Source organism: Macaca mulatta, chromosome 15, assembly GCF_049350105.2.
Source record: "Macaca mulatta isolate MMU2019108-1 chromosome 15, T2T-MMU8v2.0, whole genome shotgun sequence".
NCBI classification, from domain to species: Eukaryota; Metazoa; Chordata; class Mammalia; order Primates; family Cercopithecidae; genus Macaca; species Macaca mulatta.
In genome coordinates, this window is record NC_133420.1 from 98,713,743 (window position 1) to 98,731,370 (window position 17,628).

Here is a 17,628-nt window from a genome sequence, read left to right on the forward strand (position 1 = left end):
GTGCACTGTGCAGAGCCAATACCTCCAGCCAGAGATTGAGGCCTTGTTTGGGAGGGTGACTTTCGGCGTCACCAATTTGGCCTTTATGACACTCTGCAGTAACATTTAGAGATTTTTTTTTTTTTTTGAGACAAGGTCTCACTCTATTGCCCAGCCTGCTCACTGCAGTTTTGTTGTCCCAGGCTCAAGCAATCTTCCCACCTTAGCCTCCCAAGTAACTGGGAATACACGTGTGTGCCACCACACTCGGCTTTGTATTATTTGTAGAGACAGGGTTTCACCATGTTGCCCAGGCTGCTCTCGAACTCTTGGGCTCAAGTTACCTGCTTGTCTGCCTCAGCCTCCCAGAGTATTGGGATTATGGGTGTGAGCCACTGTGTCCAACCTGTTCTAAGTTTTTAAAAATATTTTTAATCTTAAGGGGGTTGAAGGGAGACCCACATTACTTTTTTTCTGAGACAGGGTCTTGCTCTGTCACCCAGACTGGAGTGTACTGGCATGATCATGGCTCACTGCAGCCTCAACCTCCAGGGTTCAAGTGATCCTCCCACCTTATCCTCTTGAGTAGCTGGCATATGACACCATGCCCAGGTAATTGATTTTTTTTTTTTTATAGGGATGAAGTCTATGTTGTCCAGGCTAGTCTCGAACTCCTGTGCTCAAGCGATCCTCTTGCCTTGCCTTTCCACAAATTACCGTATATCCATTGTGCTGACCAGTAAACCACACATCCGAACCCATACGTGGTGACTCAAGTGTTTAACCCATATAAAAAATGACATATGGTATATAAATTACATCTCAAAGCTGTTAAAGAGCCATGTGAAACACTTGGAAATATAAACTAAAAACACTTACCTTGTGTTAATGCAGTTAAACTTTCATTTGCCAAATTAAACAGAGGTTAAGTTTTCTGAAATGTTCTATTTATACTTCACATAGTGAAAAACCATACTGAAGTTTCCATCTTTTTTATTCTCTATTTTAGGAGCATCAAATCCTTATCAATGGTCTTGAAAGCTTACATTTTTAGGCACGTGTTTCAGCCAACCAGTGTTTTTCAGAGACTATTTATGATATACTCAAATCCATTCTCACGGTATTCCTGATCACTCAATGTATAACAAAATACAAACACGTGATACTGCATCATCTTTACAGTAAATATGATCTTTGGCTGAAGCCTCATCCACACAATGATCCTGTAATAATGATACTGACACCCGCATCAACACAAATAGCTAAAGATAAAATCTGAAGTTTTAAAGTATGCTGGCCACCAAAAAAAAAAAAAGTCTTTAAGGTAAGGTGTTCAAACAATGAAGTTTTAGTGGATTGTGGTTCCATATATTAAATTACGTAGCAGAGTTGAGGTTTCAGAAAACAAGGGTGATTAGGTATCAGGCCATTCTCTTTTCTACCATAAGAGATTTAAGAGTTGCCATAATCTGCACTTGTATATATTAGTATCTCAAGATGTGTGTACCTCTGAGGAACAGATAAAAGCAAACACATTTAATTACAAAAACTCTGAACTGGCCAACTCGATTGCCAAAGTACATTGAATGTGGGAGGGACAAGGGAGGGAAGGGGAATGTACCACACCTCTCTCTGATTTCCACCTTCTCAGGTTCACATTCTTGAACCTGCATTTCATCTTCCACCCTGGCAGACTTGAAACCTTCATTATTAACTGCATGGTGCCCTTCTGCCATTCCCCGAGTGTCTTCATCCTCCTCCTCTTCCTCTTCTTCAAGAGGATACTCAATGACATCACACTCGTCATCTGACTCGGAAGAAGAGCTTTCATCTGAGCTGGAATCATCACTTGAAGTTGTTTCATACCTAGGTGGCAATTGGGATTTCAGGAGATGCAAGCTGTGCCCACAAAGCCCCAGTGATAGAAATTTCTATGAAGGGATTTGCTTTTGACTCCAGAAATTCCACTAGTGATTTTAGATCCTGCACTTAGAAGTTCAAAGTAAGGTCTATTTAAATGCCTGGTGGTTTTGAATGGATTCTAACTTAAATTGGTAATCAGTATCATATAACCAATTGGTATCATGTAACACTTGTTAAAGAAAATAACGGCATCTCGGGCTTAGTATAAATCAAGAGAAAACATTTTATGGAAAACAGATTGGTAGTTGCTAAGTTTTTGTCCCCCCCAACCTCATTCATTTCTTCCTATTTCATACTATTAATCCTCCTAGTATCAAGGTGAATAGATTACATAGGCAATCAATAGTCCTGCTGGTGTATGCCCTCCAAAATCTCCTGGTCGTATCACTGAATAAAACTTTTAAGATTTGGAAAACAGGCACCATAAGGTTAAACCCTGATGGTACACTTTGCTATAAACATTATCTTAACTAACTTTGTATTCTTTCTTATGGAGGCCATGTATCAATTCATTGATTTGATTCAATTGTAGGATGACAAAGAGGCTTAACTATATACGTGGGGCAATGGAAAGAGAAGGAACAAACAATAACCATTCTATTTAGAAAGCAAACTGGTGATATGGCTATCAATCGTGAAAGGCCCTACGATTTGGGTGGTAAACATGGAGAGCTAAGCAAAAGAACCCATTTTGAAGGAATAGATGACTATTGTTGGCTCAGAGAGTGATGCTCTCAGTCTTTTTCTGCTCAATTGTGAGTTCTCATACAGGTTAAGTACAAGTTGTCCAACACAGTGCAGGAACCCTGCTGCATTCGTTGAAGACTATTTCTTTCAGCTCAGAGGTGAGGAGATGTAAACTGCTCGGCTTCATCAGGTATCCTTAGGACAGTGACAAATCCTTAAAAGACAGCAAGAGGAGGAAAGAAAAGCAGCCCAAATGCACCTTTCTGCCTTTCTGAGGGGGGACTCTTCCATCACCGCGCTGTGGCCACTTCCCCGACTAGGCACCTTGAAATGTGACTTAGATAGGCAGGAGGCAAAGGAGACTGACAGCATTAGCCTTTAGAACCACCATCTTTCCTTACCCTCCATTAATGCCAACAAATTGAAGATTCTTTTTCGCGCCATTTGAATCTTTGTTACCATCTTTCTTCTTCATGATGGACTTCAGTGTACTTTCATTGTTTGTACATGCTGTGAAAAAGTTAAGGTAATAAAAATGAAAACTCATACCCATACATGTTAAATGAATCTTTTTTCCTGTACAATTTTTTTCTTACGCATGTAAATGTAGATCTTGGCATGTGTATGTGAGAAGTTTCCACAAAATTCAATGGGAAAGTGTGGGCATGCAAAGAAAATAATTCAGAGTTCCATTAATAACATTCTTCACATGGGAAAAAAATCAATTAGTACTTCCAGACATAACAAAGTGGTGACAATTGACATTTGTATCCGGCTTTAGTGCTTATAAAGTGATGTCGTGTCTCATTTGGGCCTCAAGGACCATTTAGGCACTAAACAGGGATTATTATTTTTCTTCAGCTGTGATAACCTGCCAGAATGTAAATAAAAGGCTATTTAAAATATTTCATAATTTGTAGTATCAGGTAAGCTTTCTTGTGCAGCTTTCTTTCTTTGGTAATTTTGAGACAGGGTCGATTTCTGTCACCCAGGCTGGAGTGCAGTGGCATGATCTCAGCTCACTGGAACCTCCACCTCCCGGGTTCAAGTGACTCTCCCACCTCAGCCACCCGAGTAGCTGGGACTAACAGGTGTGCACCACCATGCCTGGCTGATTTTTGTATTTTTTAGTAGAGATGGGGTTTCACCATGTTGGCCAGGCTGGTCTCGAACTCCTGGCCTCAAGTGATCTGCCTGCCTTGGCCTCCCAAAGTGCCAGGATTACAGGTGTGAACCACCATGCCCGGCCTCTGTGGTAACCTTATTTAAAGATATTCTGGGCCTACCTTCCAAACGATATTAACTTTCTTCTAGGTCAATTTAAAAGGTGCACTGACATTAAATTGGAATGCTGGCAATGCTGGCCCTAGAATCCTGATGCCAATGACTGTAAGAAAAGTTACCATAGAGGCCAGCGGCGATCTGGTCGTCTGTCAGGTTCACTGGAGACAGCGTATCTTCCTGAGTGGGGAAGGCATCCAGGCTGTTGACTGGCTTTCCTTCTGAAGTCCCCACTTCTTGCTCAGGCTGGGATGTCTGGGAGCTTAAGGGACTTCCTGACTGAAGGCCTCCACACTTACATGTATATCCCAAATTACTGCCTATCAGGAAAAAGAAAGGTACAGAGTATGTGATGCTAGGACTGAAAAAGCAGGATTAAAAAAACACAACTCTTGCAACTCATAATTTAAAATGGGACTATTATCTCAGCCACCAAAACTCAGAACCCCCTTTGACTCTTCACCTCTCCTGATTTCATTAGCATAGGCAGACTGCTGAGCCTCGTCATTCTAACTCCACAGCATCTCTTCTTTTCTATTTTGGCTGCTACCATCGTAGCCTTGGTTTCTAGTCATGGAAGTAGCATCCTTACTGCCCCTTTTCCATCACTATTTCCACTCTGGCACAATGCTTCAGAGCATTACTCCCAGCCAGCTCCAGTGCCATTGTTATTCTAGCTAAAACAAAATGTGACAACGCCTAAATAGCACCCACTGCTCAGGAAATGTAGTCCACACTGCAGAGCCAGAGATTCTAAATTATCCATAATCTGGCATCAGCTGACCCTCCCAACTTCATTTCCCACTCCTCCTGTCATCCTTACTGGTACAGGGACTGCATCCATTAAGTGCCAGTACTCACTGTACCGAGATGCAGGTCTTGTTTCCTGGCAGCATGCCTCAGCTTATGCCCTTCTACCTGGAATACCTTTCCTCCCCCATCTTCACACAGTGGCACCCTCCCATCACTGCCTCTTCAGACCCTTTCCTGATCTCCTTCGCCAACAACGTTCCTTGACCTGAACTCTCACAGCCCATCTTTTGTACCTTCTCCTGGGATCTGTGATACAAGGTATAAGATGATGTGGATGATGGTTTTAGACTCCCTTGTAGATGGTAAATATTTTGAGGGCATCAAACAGTTCTGATCAACCTTGTTTCTCTTACCAAATCTACTAGAGTGCTTTTGTATGTGTTAGCCACGTAAAATCTGTTCACTGACCAAAGCAGAAAATTTGGATTAAATAATACTTTGTAATCAATGTATACAGATATGTCAATGAAAAGAGTCAAACTCTGTAAAAAAAGAGGTTTACTCTGAGTCAAGTATGAATGACCAAGGCCAAAAGCACAATCTCACAAGGTCCTGAGAACATGTGCCCTAGGTGGCTGGGTTACAGCTTAGTTTTATACATTTTAGGGGACTAGAAGTTACAGGCAAACACAAATCAATACATGTAAGGTGTACAGTGGTTTAGTCTAGAAAGGTGGTAGAACTCAAATGAGGGTGGGGCTTCCAGGTCTCAGGTAGATTCAAAGATACTCTGATTGGCAACTGGTTGAAAAAGTTAACTCATTATCTAAAGGCCTAGGAATCAAGAGAAAGGAGTGTGTGGGTTAAGATAAGGGGTTGTGAAGACCAGGGTTCTTATTATGTAGATGAAGCCTCCATGTAGCAGGCTTCATCTACAAAGATGGTAAATGTCTCTTTTCAGATCTAAATAGGTACCAGACTCTTAATCTCTCCTGGATCAGGAAAAGACCTGGACAGGTAAAGGGATTCTCTACATAACGTAGATATTCCCCACAAGAGACAACCTTTGCAGGGCCATTTCAAAACACATCAAAGAGGCCAGGAGTGGTGGCTCACACCTGTAATCCCAGCACTTTGGGAGGCCAAGGCAGGTGGATCACCTGAGGTCAGGAATTTGAGACCAGCCTGGTCAACATGGTAAAACCCCGTCTCTACTAAAAATACAAACATTAGCTAGGTATGGTGGTGGGTGCCTGCAATCCCAGCTACTTGGGAGGCTGAGGCAGGAAAATGGCTTGAACCCGGGAGGCAGAGGTTGTAGTGCCAAGACTGTGCCATTGCACTCCAGCCTGGGTGACAGAGTGAGACTCCATCTCAAAAAACAAAACAAAAAAAGACAAAATACATCGAAGAAATATATTTCAGGGTAAAATACTTCAATTTCTTTTAGGGTCTGCTATTTGTTATGTGACACTATACTAGAGTCAGGTTGGAATTTGTTATCTTATTGCTATAAAGAGTCTGTTTTGTCACTCCTAAGATTTCTGTTTTAATGTTAATGCTGGTCACTTGTGCCTGAATTCCAAAGGGAGGAGGGTATAATGAGGCATGTTTGACACCTCCTTCCCATCATGGCCTGAACTAGTTTTTCAGGTTTACTATGGAATCCCCTGGCCCTATTCAGTTGGTTAGGGGGCTTAGAATTTTATTTTTGGTTTACAGGTATATCATAGAATTTTCAACGTGGGCGATGTGCAAAAATGTTTGTAATATATGGTTAATTGAAAACAGCAGATAATACAATTCCATGTATTGTGTGATCCTATTAAAATACATTCTCACACACACACACAAAGTTATCTGAAAGACTCCGTGCTAAATGAAACAGCTATGGTAGTTTTAATTTTTCCCTGGAATAGGCTGGGCGCGATGGATCATGCCTGTAATTCCAGCACTTTGGGAGGCTGAGGCAGGTAGATTACTTGAGGTCAGGAGTTTGAGACCAGCCTGGCCAACATGGTGAAACTCCATCTCTACAAAAATACAAAAATTAGCTGGGCATGGTAGTGAGTGCCTGTAATCCCAGCTACTCGGGAGGCTGAGGCAGGAGAATCACTTGAACCCGGGAGGTGGAGGTTGCAGTGAGCCAAGATTGTGCCACTGTACTCCAGCCTGGGTGACAGAGCAAGACTCTGTCTCACCACAAAAAAAAAAAAAAAAAAAAAAAATTCTCTGGATTTGCCATTTTTTCTGTAGTGAATATGGGTTAACTGTGTTCAAAATCACTTTTAAAAATGAAAAATTATTTGACTTAATTGTCTAAAAATTTTATCCTAAGGATGTAGAAAAAGATACAGAAGGCTACTGTTTCTATGTTTAAAACAGTAAAAAGAGGCAGACAGTCTGCCTATAAGCAACTAGCACATAAGCACTGGTATATTCATACAAAGGAATTCTATACAGCCATTACAAATCTTTATGTAGGAGAATATTAACATAGAAAGATGAATATGGTGTGTATTAAAAATAGGCCATACAATAGTATGGAGAAAATAAACCTACTTTGGTAAATACTTTTAATTTTTTTTTTTTTTTATTGAGAGAGAGTCTTGTGCTGTTGCCCAGGCTAAAGTGCAGTGGTGTGATCTCGGCTCACTGCAACCTCTGCCTTCTTGGTTCAAAAGATTCTTGTGCCTCAGCCTCCCGAGTAGGTGGCATTACAAGTACCTGCCATCATGCCTGGCTAATTTTTGTATTTTTAGTAGAGATGGGGTTTCACCATGTTGGCCAGGCTGGTCTTGAACTTGTGACCTCAGGTGATCTGCCTGCTTTGGCCTCCCAAGGTGCTGGGATTATAGGCATGAGTCACCACACCTGGCCTTATTTTTAATTTTTGTCTCAGTTCAGGTTGTTTTCTTTCAAGACGGAGTCTTACTCTATTGCCAGGCTACAGTGCAGAGGCGCGATCTCAGCTCACTGCAACCTGCACCTTCCAGGTTTAAGCAGTTCTCCTGCCTCAGCCTCCCGAGTAGCTGGGGCTACAGGCACATGTCACCATGCCCGGCTAATTTTTGTGTTTTTAGTAGATTCAGTTTCACCATGTTGGCCAGGTTGGACTCGAACTCCTGACCTCAGGTGATCAACTTGACTCGGCCTCCCAAAGTGCTGGGGTTACAGGCGTGAGCCGCTGTGCCCAGCCTCTCAGTTCAAGTTTAATGGAAACTAGAAAAGATCACTAGGCTGATTCCCTCTTATGATACATAACACAAATCAGCATCTACAACACAGCTCAGGCCATTCCCACCAAGGGAAGAAAGGCTGGCCTCTCCACCCCTTGTAGGAAAGGCCTGCTTTGTAACACACCAGAATTCATCTGAATCTGAAGTCTTAAGTTTTACTCATGGGAAACAAATATACAAAAGAGGTTTTGTTCTCATTGCTGCCTACTGGCATTAGTAAATAATTATATTTACATATGTATGTATTAGAAAAATCATGGAAGGATATACAGGAAAACTGCTTTGCTAAGGCTACTATAACTTTTTTCTTTTTGTCTCTAATATCTCCTAAATTATACTTTATAAACATAAACTACAAACAAAAATTAAACATTTAAATCTACTCACAATGTCAGGTGATTACAACTTTATCCCTTTCAAAGTAAAGCTCTGAAATCTCTTAGATTCTTAGAAGAAAAGCAGTTTAAGTGTTGACTGTATTTTGAGGCAATTTGAAGAAAAAGAACTAATAACAAGCCCTAAAACTGCTCTGAGGTCTACTCTTCATAAGAATCACCTGTGACGTTGGCTAAAATGCAGATTCTCAGGCACACGGTGCCAGAAGATCATTCTGTAGTTCTGGGATGGGGACCAAGTGACGGTATTTCTGACATTCCCCACCACCTACAAGAATCACTGATGCAGGCGGCCCACTTTGAAAACTGGTTTAAAACAATGACGCTATAATGAAAGAGAGTTGGCAAAAAATTTAAAGTGAGGCATTAGAGATCACCTAAATTTTGTTGTTGTTGTTGTTTTTTGTTTGTTTTGAGACTGAATCTTGTTCTGTCGCCCAGGCTAGAGTGAGTGCTGTGGTGCAGTGCAGTCTCGGCTCACTGCAACCTCTGCCTCCCGGGTTCAAGCGATTCTCCTGCCTCAACCTCCCAAGTAGCTGGGGCTACAGATGCGCGCAACTGTGCCTGGCCAATTTTTGTATTTTTAGTAGAGACTGAGTTTTACCATTTTGGTTAGCCTGGCCTCAAATTTCTGACCTCAAGGGATACCATCTAAATTTTAATTCTCATACTTCCAGCTAAGGATTCTGAAGGCCAGCTAGGTTCAGTGACTTGCCCCAGGCCACAGAGCTGAACTAGAACTCACGTTTCCTAATTCTGTGAACAGTCCCTTGTCCACATATCAACAGCACAATTCTTTCTCCTTTAGCTGTGGGATGTGGGGGCTACCTGGACGATTCCTTTACAAATCCAACTTCCTCAACACACACACACAATTCTGAATTCAGTGGTCCAAACAATGTTTACCGCATGTAACCTGATGTCCCCTATATGTCCCCTAACTGCAAATATGAAAAGCCTAACTTACCTTTGACTTATTTTAAGCAAAGTAAATAAAGCAGGACATTTATCTTCATTTTTCCTTCTCCAAGTCCATTCATCATTACTTAGAAAATATTGCAGTGGCCTCCAAAAAGTCTCACTAGTTAATCAGAGTGACAGAACACTTTTTTTTGAGATTGAGTCTTGCTCTGTTGCCCAGCCTGGAATGCAGTGGCGTGATCTCCGCTCACTGCAACCTCCACCTCCTGGGTTCAAGTGACTTTCCTGCTTCAGCCTCCTGAGTAGCTGGGATTACAAGCGCTCGCCACCATGCCCAGCTATTTTTTGTATTTTTAGTAGAGACGGGATTTTACCATGTTGGCCAGGCTGGTCACGAACTCCTACCTCGGCATCCCAAAGTTCTGGGATTACAGGCGTGAGCCACGGCACCTGGCTGCCAGAACACTCTTTTTAGAGAAACGCTTGTACGAAGCATTTTCCTCTTCAAGAACCAACAATGACTTTTTAAATGCAAATACATGATAGTTTTGACTATTATTGAAACCATAAACATTAAAAAGTAGATACTAGTTTAATAAACTCCTGTGTTCCCATTACTAGCTTCAACAATGATTAGAAGATATCTGGTTTCCCTGATAACTCCCTCTGCCCACTCACACTGGATTATTTTGAAGCAACAGCTAGAGATTCTATCATTTTCATCCATAAATATTTCAGTATATGTCCCTAAAAGAACAAACTCTAAAAAATGCAAACCATTGAGGCTAAAACTATCAAACCTTAAAGATAATTCTTTATGATTATCACATAATCCAGTCAGTAATCAAATTTCTTCAGTCTTTTCTTTGATATGGCATCTCACTCTGTCACCCAGGCTGGACTGCAGTGGTGTGAGCTCACTGCAACCTCTGCCTCCCACGCTCAAGCAATCCTTCCACCTCAGCCCCTGCTCCAAGTAGCTGGGACCACAGACATGACCACCATGTCTGGCTAATTTTTTTTTTTTTATGTATTTTTTAGTAGAGATGGGTTTCACTATGTTGCCCAGGCTGGTCTTGAACTGCTGGGTTCACGCTATCTGCCCACCTTGGCCTCTGAAAGTACTGGAATTACAGGCATGAGCTAGTGTGCCGAACCTCCAATAGTCTCTTAAAAATTTCTTTTATAGGGTGTTTGCATCAGAATCCCAGTCATGTGTTTCCATTGGCTGCTATTAAAGTCTTTTAATCCATAAGTTATCTTTGTTTAAATACAGCTTAAAATTAAAAAAAATTCAAATACGATTTATAGACAATAAAATGCAAAGAATTAATTAATTACAGACAGGGTCTCACACTGTCACCCAGGCTAGAGTGCAATGGAATGTGATCATAGCTAACTGCAGCCCTGAACTCTCGGGCTCCAGCAATCCTCCCACCTTGGCCTCTGGAGTAGCTAGGACCACAGGACCCAGGTGCATGCCACCATGCCCCATGAAAATGCACAGATTTTAAGTGTAAGTCAGATGGAACTTGGTAAATGTATATGCCTGTGTAACCACCTCTGTAACAGAGATACAGAACATTTCTTTTTTTTTTTTTTTTTTTGAGACGGAGTCTAGCTCTGTTGCCCAGGCTGGAGTGCAGTGGCCGGATCTCAGCTCACTGCAAGTCCCGCCTCCCGGGTTCACGCCATTCTCCTGCCTCAGCCTCCCGAGTAGCTGGGAGTACAGGCGCCCGCCACCTCGCCTGGCTAATTTTTTTTTGTATTTTTGTAGAGACGGGGTTTCACCGTGTTAGCCAGGATGGTCTCGATCTCCTGAACTCGTGATCCGCCCGTCTCGGCCTCCCAAAGTGCTGGGATTACAGGCTTGAGCCACCGCGCCCGGCCTATACAGAACATTTCTAACAACCTGGTAAGCCTTGCCTCCCACCCCTTCCAGACAGTGTCACCCAGTGATACCCGGTGCTATAATTTTTCTCACCACAGCTTACTTTTGTAAACCAGGGCTTTTTAAAGCTTCTCCAATCAAGGTCCACTTCCTCGTGCAGGCATCCAAGGGTCAATGTGGAAGGTTTCATCTTGCCTGTGGGAATTTTACCTCTCAACTACTCCTCCACTCTGTCCTTTCTGTTCAGAGTGGTCCCGTGACTTAATTACGAGTGGGGAGTAATTAGATCGTCCTACAGGTCTGGAAATTCACCATCCTTCACCAGCTGAATTCGACCCATACTCTTTTCAAGGCTTGGCCCAAATTCTATCTTCTCTAGTCTTTCTTCTATGATACCATTCCAACCATTCCAGAGATCTCTTTTTTCCCCCCATCATTGTCCTGTAACACTTACTATCCAGACTAAAATATGTCCTGTCTCCTTGATGAGATGGTCAGCATCTTGAGTTCCTCCATGCTACATTCTTATTTGGTGTCCTGTCCAGTGCTTAGAACAGTGCTGGACCATTGAGAGCCTTTAATAAGTGTCCATGTAATTCAACTGAAGGTCATGAGGATTCTACTGAGGCTAACTGGTAAGGCAAAGAACCTCATTAAATTTCAAACTGGCTCTCATTTGTCAGGTCAGAGGGAACTGGTCTCCTATATTGCCAGAAAACGTTCTTTGGATGGTGTTGAAACTCTGGCTGGTCTTGAGTGGCCTATAAACAACTCTCTGAGCTTGATAAGGACCCATTTGTAGTTGTAGGCACCACATGCATCAACATAAGACTGACAAATGACTGCTGTGTTTGAGCAAAACAAAGAAAATGTGCAGCCAGGAAAACCAAAGAATAAAGGAGCCCAACAAACAAAATTCAACAGTTTCAACCCTAGCTACCCTTTAGAATCACCTGAATTGAGGGTGGGACTTTAAACAATATAGATACAATAAACTGTCTGGGTGGGTCCAGGTATGAGAGAGAGAGAGAACATATGTTTGCAGTTGAAGTAGAACTCCATCTCAAAAAAATAAAAAAATAAAATAAAATTCAGGGGCCTTCCATAATTCTAACCTTGTGGGCTTTCATTAGTTTTACAAAGGCAGTTTAGTCTTGGGAAGGGCTATTATCATCCTTGCTTTAAGGTTAAACTATAAACCAAATTCCGCCCACAGTTAGCGTGGCCTGTGCCTAGGAATGAACAAGGACAGCTTGGAGGTCAGCGGTAAGACGGAGTCAGCTATGTCAGGTTTCTTTCACTGTCATGATTTTGGAAAGGCAGTTTCAATGCCCCCACCCCCTTGGGTTTCAGTACACCTCAATCCTGAGGTGTGAGCTATGGAGAAGGGAAAGGCTGATGACAGCTCTAATTCCTTCTTGCTTATGGGACACAGTTGGGGAAGGGGTTGCCCCCAAGGTAAGAGGAGTGAAACCGTCTTTAAGTTGACTGTATGCATTCACTGGTGTCTGGTTGCGGTCATTCTTATCCACAGTTTTAGTACAGCACATAAGTGAATAGCAGACTGTAAGATTAATGATAAGCCCTACCATAAGGAGTGAAAGTCCTAGCTTCAGGAGTCCCTGTAGAACCAACCTAAAGCCTTGAGGGACCCAGGTAAATGACCCTGAGAACCAATCAATTATTGGGTTATCAGCAGATAACCTTGTCCAAAAAAATGGACAAGGCTGGAATCTAACAAAAGGGGTACTACAGTTTTTCTGAAACATAATTTTTCTCTCTCTGGTTTTCTATTTCTACCAAAGACCAATCATAGTAGGACCAATTTATTTCCAAAATAAGTTTTAGTTTTATTATGCTTGGGCTAATTATTTGCATAAAGTGCAGCAAGAATAAGTATTTGCCATATGCCCCCCACCCCCCCTTTTTTTTTACATTGACTTTGCTGAAATTTTTCATAAGGAATCTCAGATTAGACCATATAAAAACCTTTTGAGCCCAGCCAAGGATTTATTTGTGCCTGCAGATACCTATATAAATTAGGTGACTTCCTCGTTTCCTAAGGGCCCAAAATAACTTGGGGCTCCTGAGCTTGTCAGAAAGTGACACTCTTTACTTACCACAGGTTAGGAACCCTGTAAAGGACAAGGTATGAGGTCAGTTTTTCCAAGGGGCTTTCACTGGCTCTAAAGGTCAACTTCAGTTCCCCAAAGTAGTCCGTAAACATGCCATTCCAGTCAAAGCCTTAGTAATATAACCAGTGTCTCCAATTGCAGGCATCAGTATTTTTAAACTTCTCCCTAGGTGATTCTATTCTGCAGCCAGGATTGAGATCCACTGAATTAAATTAACCAATATAAAAGTTGACTACTGAAAATAAGAGTTTGGACTCCCCTCTAGTTTCAACCCATCAACTTGGATCCATGTGAATTCTTAGGAATTGCTGGTGGTTTAATTAACAGCTCTGGGCCACTAATAGTAGATGTTCATGCTAAACAGACAGTAAATGCTACCCGAACAATAGGGATAAAAACAGGAGTATTTACGGGCTGGGAGTGGCTCACACCTGTAATCCCAGTACTTTGAGGGGCTGAGGCAGGAGGATGGTTTGAGGTTGGGAGATTGAGGCTGCACTCCAACCTGGGTGACAGAAAGAAACCCCGTCTCTATGGAAAAACAAAAACAGGCTGGGTGCACTGGCTTACGCCTGTAATCCCAGCACTTAGTGAGGCTGAGGTAGGTTAACTGCTTGAGCCCAGGAGTTGCAGACGAGCCTGAGCAACATAGTGAGATCCCCTGTCTAACAAAAAACAAAACAAAACAAAAAACAGCTGGGCATGGAGGTAAGTGCCTGTAGTCCTAGCTACTGGGAGGTTCATGTGTGAGGATAGCTTGAACTTGGCAGTTAGGGGCTATGGTGAGCTATGACTGCACCACTGCACTCCAGCCTGGGAGACAGAGTGAGACCTTGTCTCAACAAAACAAAACAAAACAACATGTGGAGTAATTACAAAACACCTTCAGAATTCTGGCACTCTGGTCTAGATGCTCAAAATTCCCACCAGGTGGCAATGGTTTTCACAGGCGCAACTGGGAAGTTAATGAACAGCAGAGTGGGCAACTGTGAAGTCTTCTGTCATTAACTCAAACTTATGGGCCATAAACACCAATAAAGCATGAGCCTCATTTTACGACTTGGTCAGACTAGTGATCACTAAAGGACAAGTGACAGAAATCTCAGTGTTCTGGAAAATAAGAGGAACACCTTCGATATATTAATTATCATTCCAAAGTGCACTTAGCTTTTATAATTATCCATATATTAAATTCTAAGGCAAATGAGATGACTATAATGAAAAACAAGTCACTTAAAATGAAAACTTATGTCCTTGACTTTAGGAATGTTAAAAGCAAACTGTTTTACAAGAAAAATAATTCAATGAAACTAGAGCTGGGAGGTGGGAGGGTCACTTGAGCCCTGAGCCCAGAAGTTGGGGGCTGCAGTGAGCCCCGATCATGCCACTGCACTCTAGTCTGGGTGACAAAGCAAGACTCCATCTCTTTAAAAAAACAAAAACAAAAACAAAAAAACCACCCAAAACTAGAGCTGAACGGGTTTTAAAGAGATCACTTCTCCAGTTTTCTGTGTAACATTTATCTGTCCAGAATGGGTATTAGTTATTGGTATATAGCAATGGGCTTCCAAATTCACTAGAAAATTGATTTAAAAATACATATTAAAATGGATTTTAAAAGTTGCTCTGTTCATCTATTCCAACTGTTCTGGTATGCTGATCTATATTTGTATTGATAGTGCCAAGTGCTTTCTGAAAACACAAAAAAGAAGAGTGTAGCCAGCTAATTAACCATGTTGCTGTGCCAAATTTTCAGCTTGACATTCTGATTTAATTTTTAAAGAACATCTAAACTTACTTGTTGAGAACAGGTAGGACTGAAATTTCCAATTCATTATGGAATCCTTTCAAATATTCAGGTTAATTTCCCAAAGTATGACTAAAAATTCAAAGGGATCTGAAATAATGTTTGTTTTTCTTTAAGAAAAAGGGTTTGAGGCTAGGCGTGGTGGCTCATATCTGTAATCCCAGCACTTTGGGAGGCCGAGGCAGGTGGATCATGATGGTCAGGACATCGAGACCAGCCTGGCCAACAAGGTGAAACCCCGTCTCTACTAAAAATAGTAATAATAAAAAAAATTAGCCGGGCGTGGTGGCACGTGCCTGTAATCCCAGCTACTCAGGAGGCTGAGGCAGGAAAATCACTTGAACCTGGGAGGCAGAGGTTGCAGTGAGCCAAGACTGTGCCACTTTCACTCCAGCCTGGGCGACAGAACAAGACTCCGTCTCCAAAAAAAAAAAAAAAAAAAAGAAAAAGGGCTTGAGTATGAATTCACTCTTTAAGCCCAACTGATGGTTTGGGGAACAGGCAGTAGAGATTATTCATGAAGGGCCATCTTCTTTTTTGGTACATACTACTTTGTGAGGAAAAGCATGTAGCTTTGATAGAGGAGAAAGGACAAATATGTTGTTTCTACGCTCTCCTCTCAGAACTCAGCCTGAATGCTAATGCATGTGTGGTCAACAACATAAACAGTTAACTCACACTTGTATAGACTAATCCTGCTGAAGGGACTGTAGGAGAAAAACTAATCTCACCCTATTCGTTTGACACAGGAGGCCACGGAAGTCCACAATCTCCCTGTCTAAAATGATACAGTGGCCTGGTGTGGTGGCTCACACCTGTAATCCCAATAATTTGGGAGGCTGAGGCAGGCAAATTGCTTGAAACCAAAAGTTCAAGACCAGCTGGGCAACATGGGGAGACCTCATCTCTAAAAATAATACAAAAATTAGCCAGGCATGGTGGCATGCACCTGTAGTCCCAGCTACTTGGGAAGCTGAAGAGGGAGGATGGCTAGAGCTCGGGAAGTTGAGGCTACAGCAAGCTGTGATCATTCCACTGCACTCTAGCCTGGGTGACAGAGTGAGACCCTGTCTCAAAAGTAAAAACAACAACAACAACAAACAACAACAACAACAACAAAAACATACAGCAAGTTACCTACATAGCCAGTATGAGAGGTCAGCTCTTCCGACTTCTAGGCCTTCCACTACCTACATCATGCTTTTATACCTGCAGAGTCCCAGAAACACCTGGATCCAGAAACACTTGGACTGCATTGTTTTGGTGCTTTTGAGCATTTTTAAAAGAAAGTGATTAAAAAGCCAAGTGCTAAGACAGGTAAATGATATATTATTTGAACAAGGAGAAAACTACCTAGAAATGTATTTTGTAATGATTTATTTCCCTGCTTTTGCTTTGGCTCAGATCTCTTGTCTATGACTTACTTTCATAGTTATGGGAATGACTTCGAGTTCATTAACTTTTGATGAACTAAGATAACCAAGAGTATAAATATGGAAGCTGATTTTAAAAAGCAGTTCTTGTCAGTATGAGAGATGAATGTTCTATAAATCATGGGGTGGGCAGTTAAATTCCACTGTTACAGTTTTGTTTGTATTTGCTCACAGACAGTTATATATTTTTAGAGTATTCGTAACTGTAAGTCATTTGTCTGGAATTTTCTCTCTCCTCTTCCCTCTCTAGAAGAAAATAGTAATTAAAAAAAGAAAACACTAATCTATGCTTCAAACGAAAACAATCCAACTGATTCACAGGAAGAATAAACTTTTTTCACCAACGTTTTTGTTATAACAGAAACTCATTTCCTCTTGACTTTTTTATTTTATAAAAGAAAATATTAAATGCATTAAACTCAAACTATCAGGAATTAAAAAATACAGAACACTTCTGGTCACCATCAGGTTCCAATTCCATCAAACCCAAGACATTGTCTGTCAAATCCTAGAAAAATGTTCGTGACCTTTTAGGTGAAAAAACACAGAAGCAAACTATGTATGATTCAAATTTTATTACAAAAATGTATGTTTCTAAAATACAGACCTGCAAGCATGCACATCTATAAATACCAAACACACGTGGGCTATCACGGGAGTGCGCCAGGGAGGCTTTAACTCTTTTATTATACACTCTTCTGAACGTTTAATTTCTTTTTCTTTTCTTTTTTTGAGACAGGGTCTCACTCTGTTACCCAGGCTAGGGTGGGTGACAATCACAGCTCACTGCAGCCTCCACCTCCCGGGCTCAGGTGAGCTTCCCACCTCAGCCTCCTGAGTAGCTGGGACTACAGGCGTCCGTCATCATGTCTGGCTAATTTTCGTATTTTTAGTAAAGACGGGGTTTCACCATGTTGCCCAGGCTGGTCTCTGACTCTGGGCTCAAGCAATCTGCCAGCCTCAGCCTCCCAGAGTGCTAGGATTACAGGTGTGAGCACGCACAATCCCACCCCTCTCCACAGACAAGGTCTCATCCTGTCACTCAGGCTGGAGTGTAGTGGCGTGATTGCAGCTCACTGCAGCCTCAACCTCTTGGGCTGAAGAGATCATCCCACCTCAGTTTCCTGAGTAGCTGAGGCTACAGGCACAGGATAACATGACCAGGTAATTAAAAAAATTTTTTT

The 17,628-nt window shown here is 41.9% G+C and overlaps 1 protein-coding gene across 33 annotated transcripts in view; it reads right to left on the bottom strand.

Moving 5' to 3' along the window:
- KANK1 (KN motif and ankyrin repeat domains 1) overlaps positions 1-17,628 on the bottom strand; it is a 240,993-nt gene that overhangs the window by 11,607 nt on the left and 211,758 nt on the right. For 19 of the 33 annotated variants that reach the window (XM_077966161.1, XM_077966178.1, XM_077966163.1 and 16 more), the window contains 3 exons: positions 3,993-4,190; positions 2,991-3,099; positions 1,606-1,845 (listed from right to left, as the gene is read on the bottom strand). In XM_077966161.1, the coding sequence (XP_077822287.1) occupies positions 1,606-1,845; positions 2,991-3,099; positions 3,993-4,190 (547 nt within the window). The remainder of the gene's footprint in view (positions 1-1,605; positions 1,846-2,990; positions 3,100-3,992; positions 4,191-17,628) is intronic. The other 14 variants (XM_077966168.1, XM_077966171.1, XM_077966172.1 and 11 more) reach the window with 1 other exon arrangement.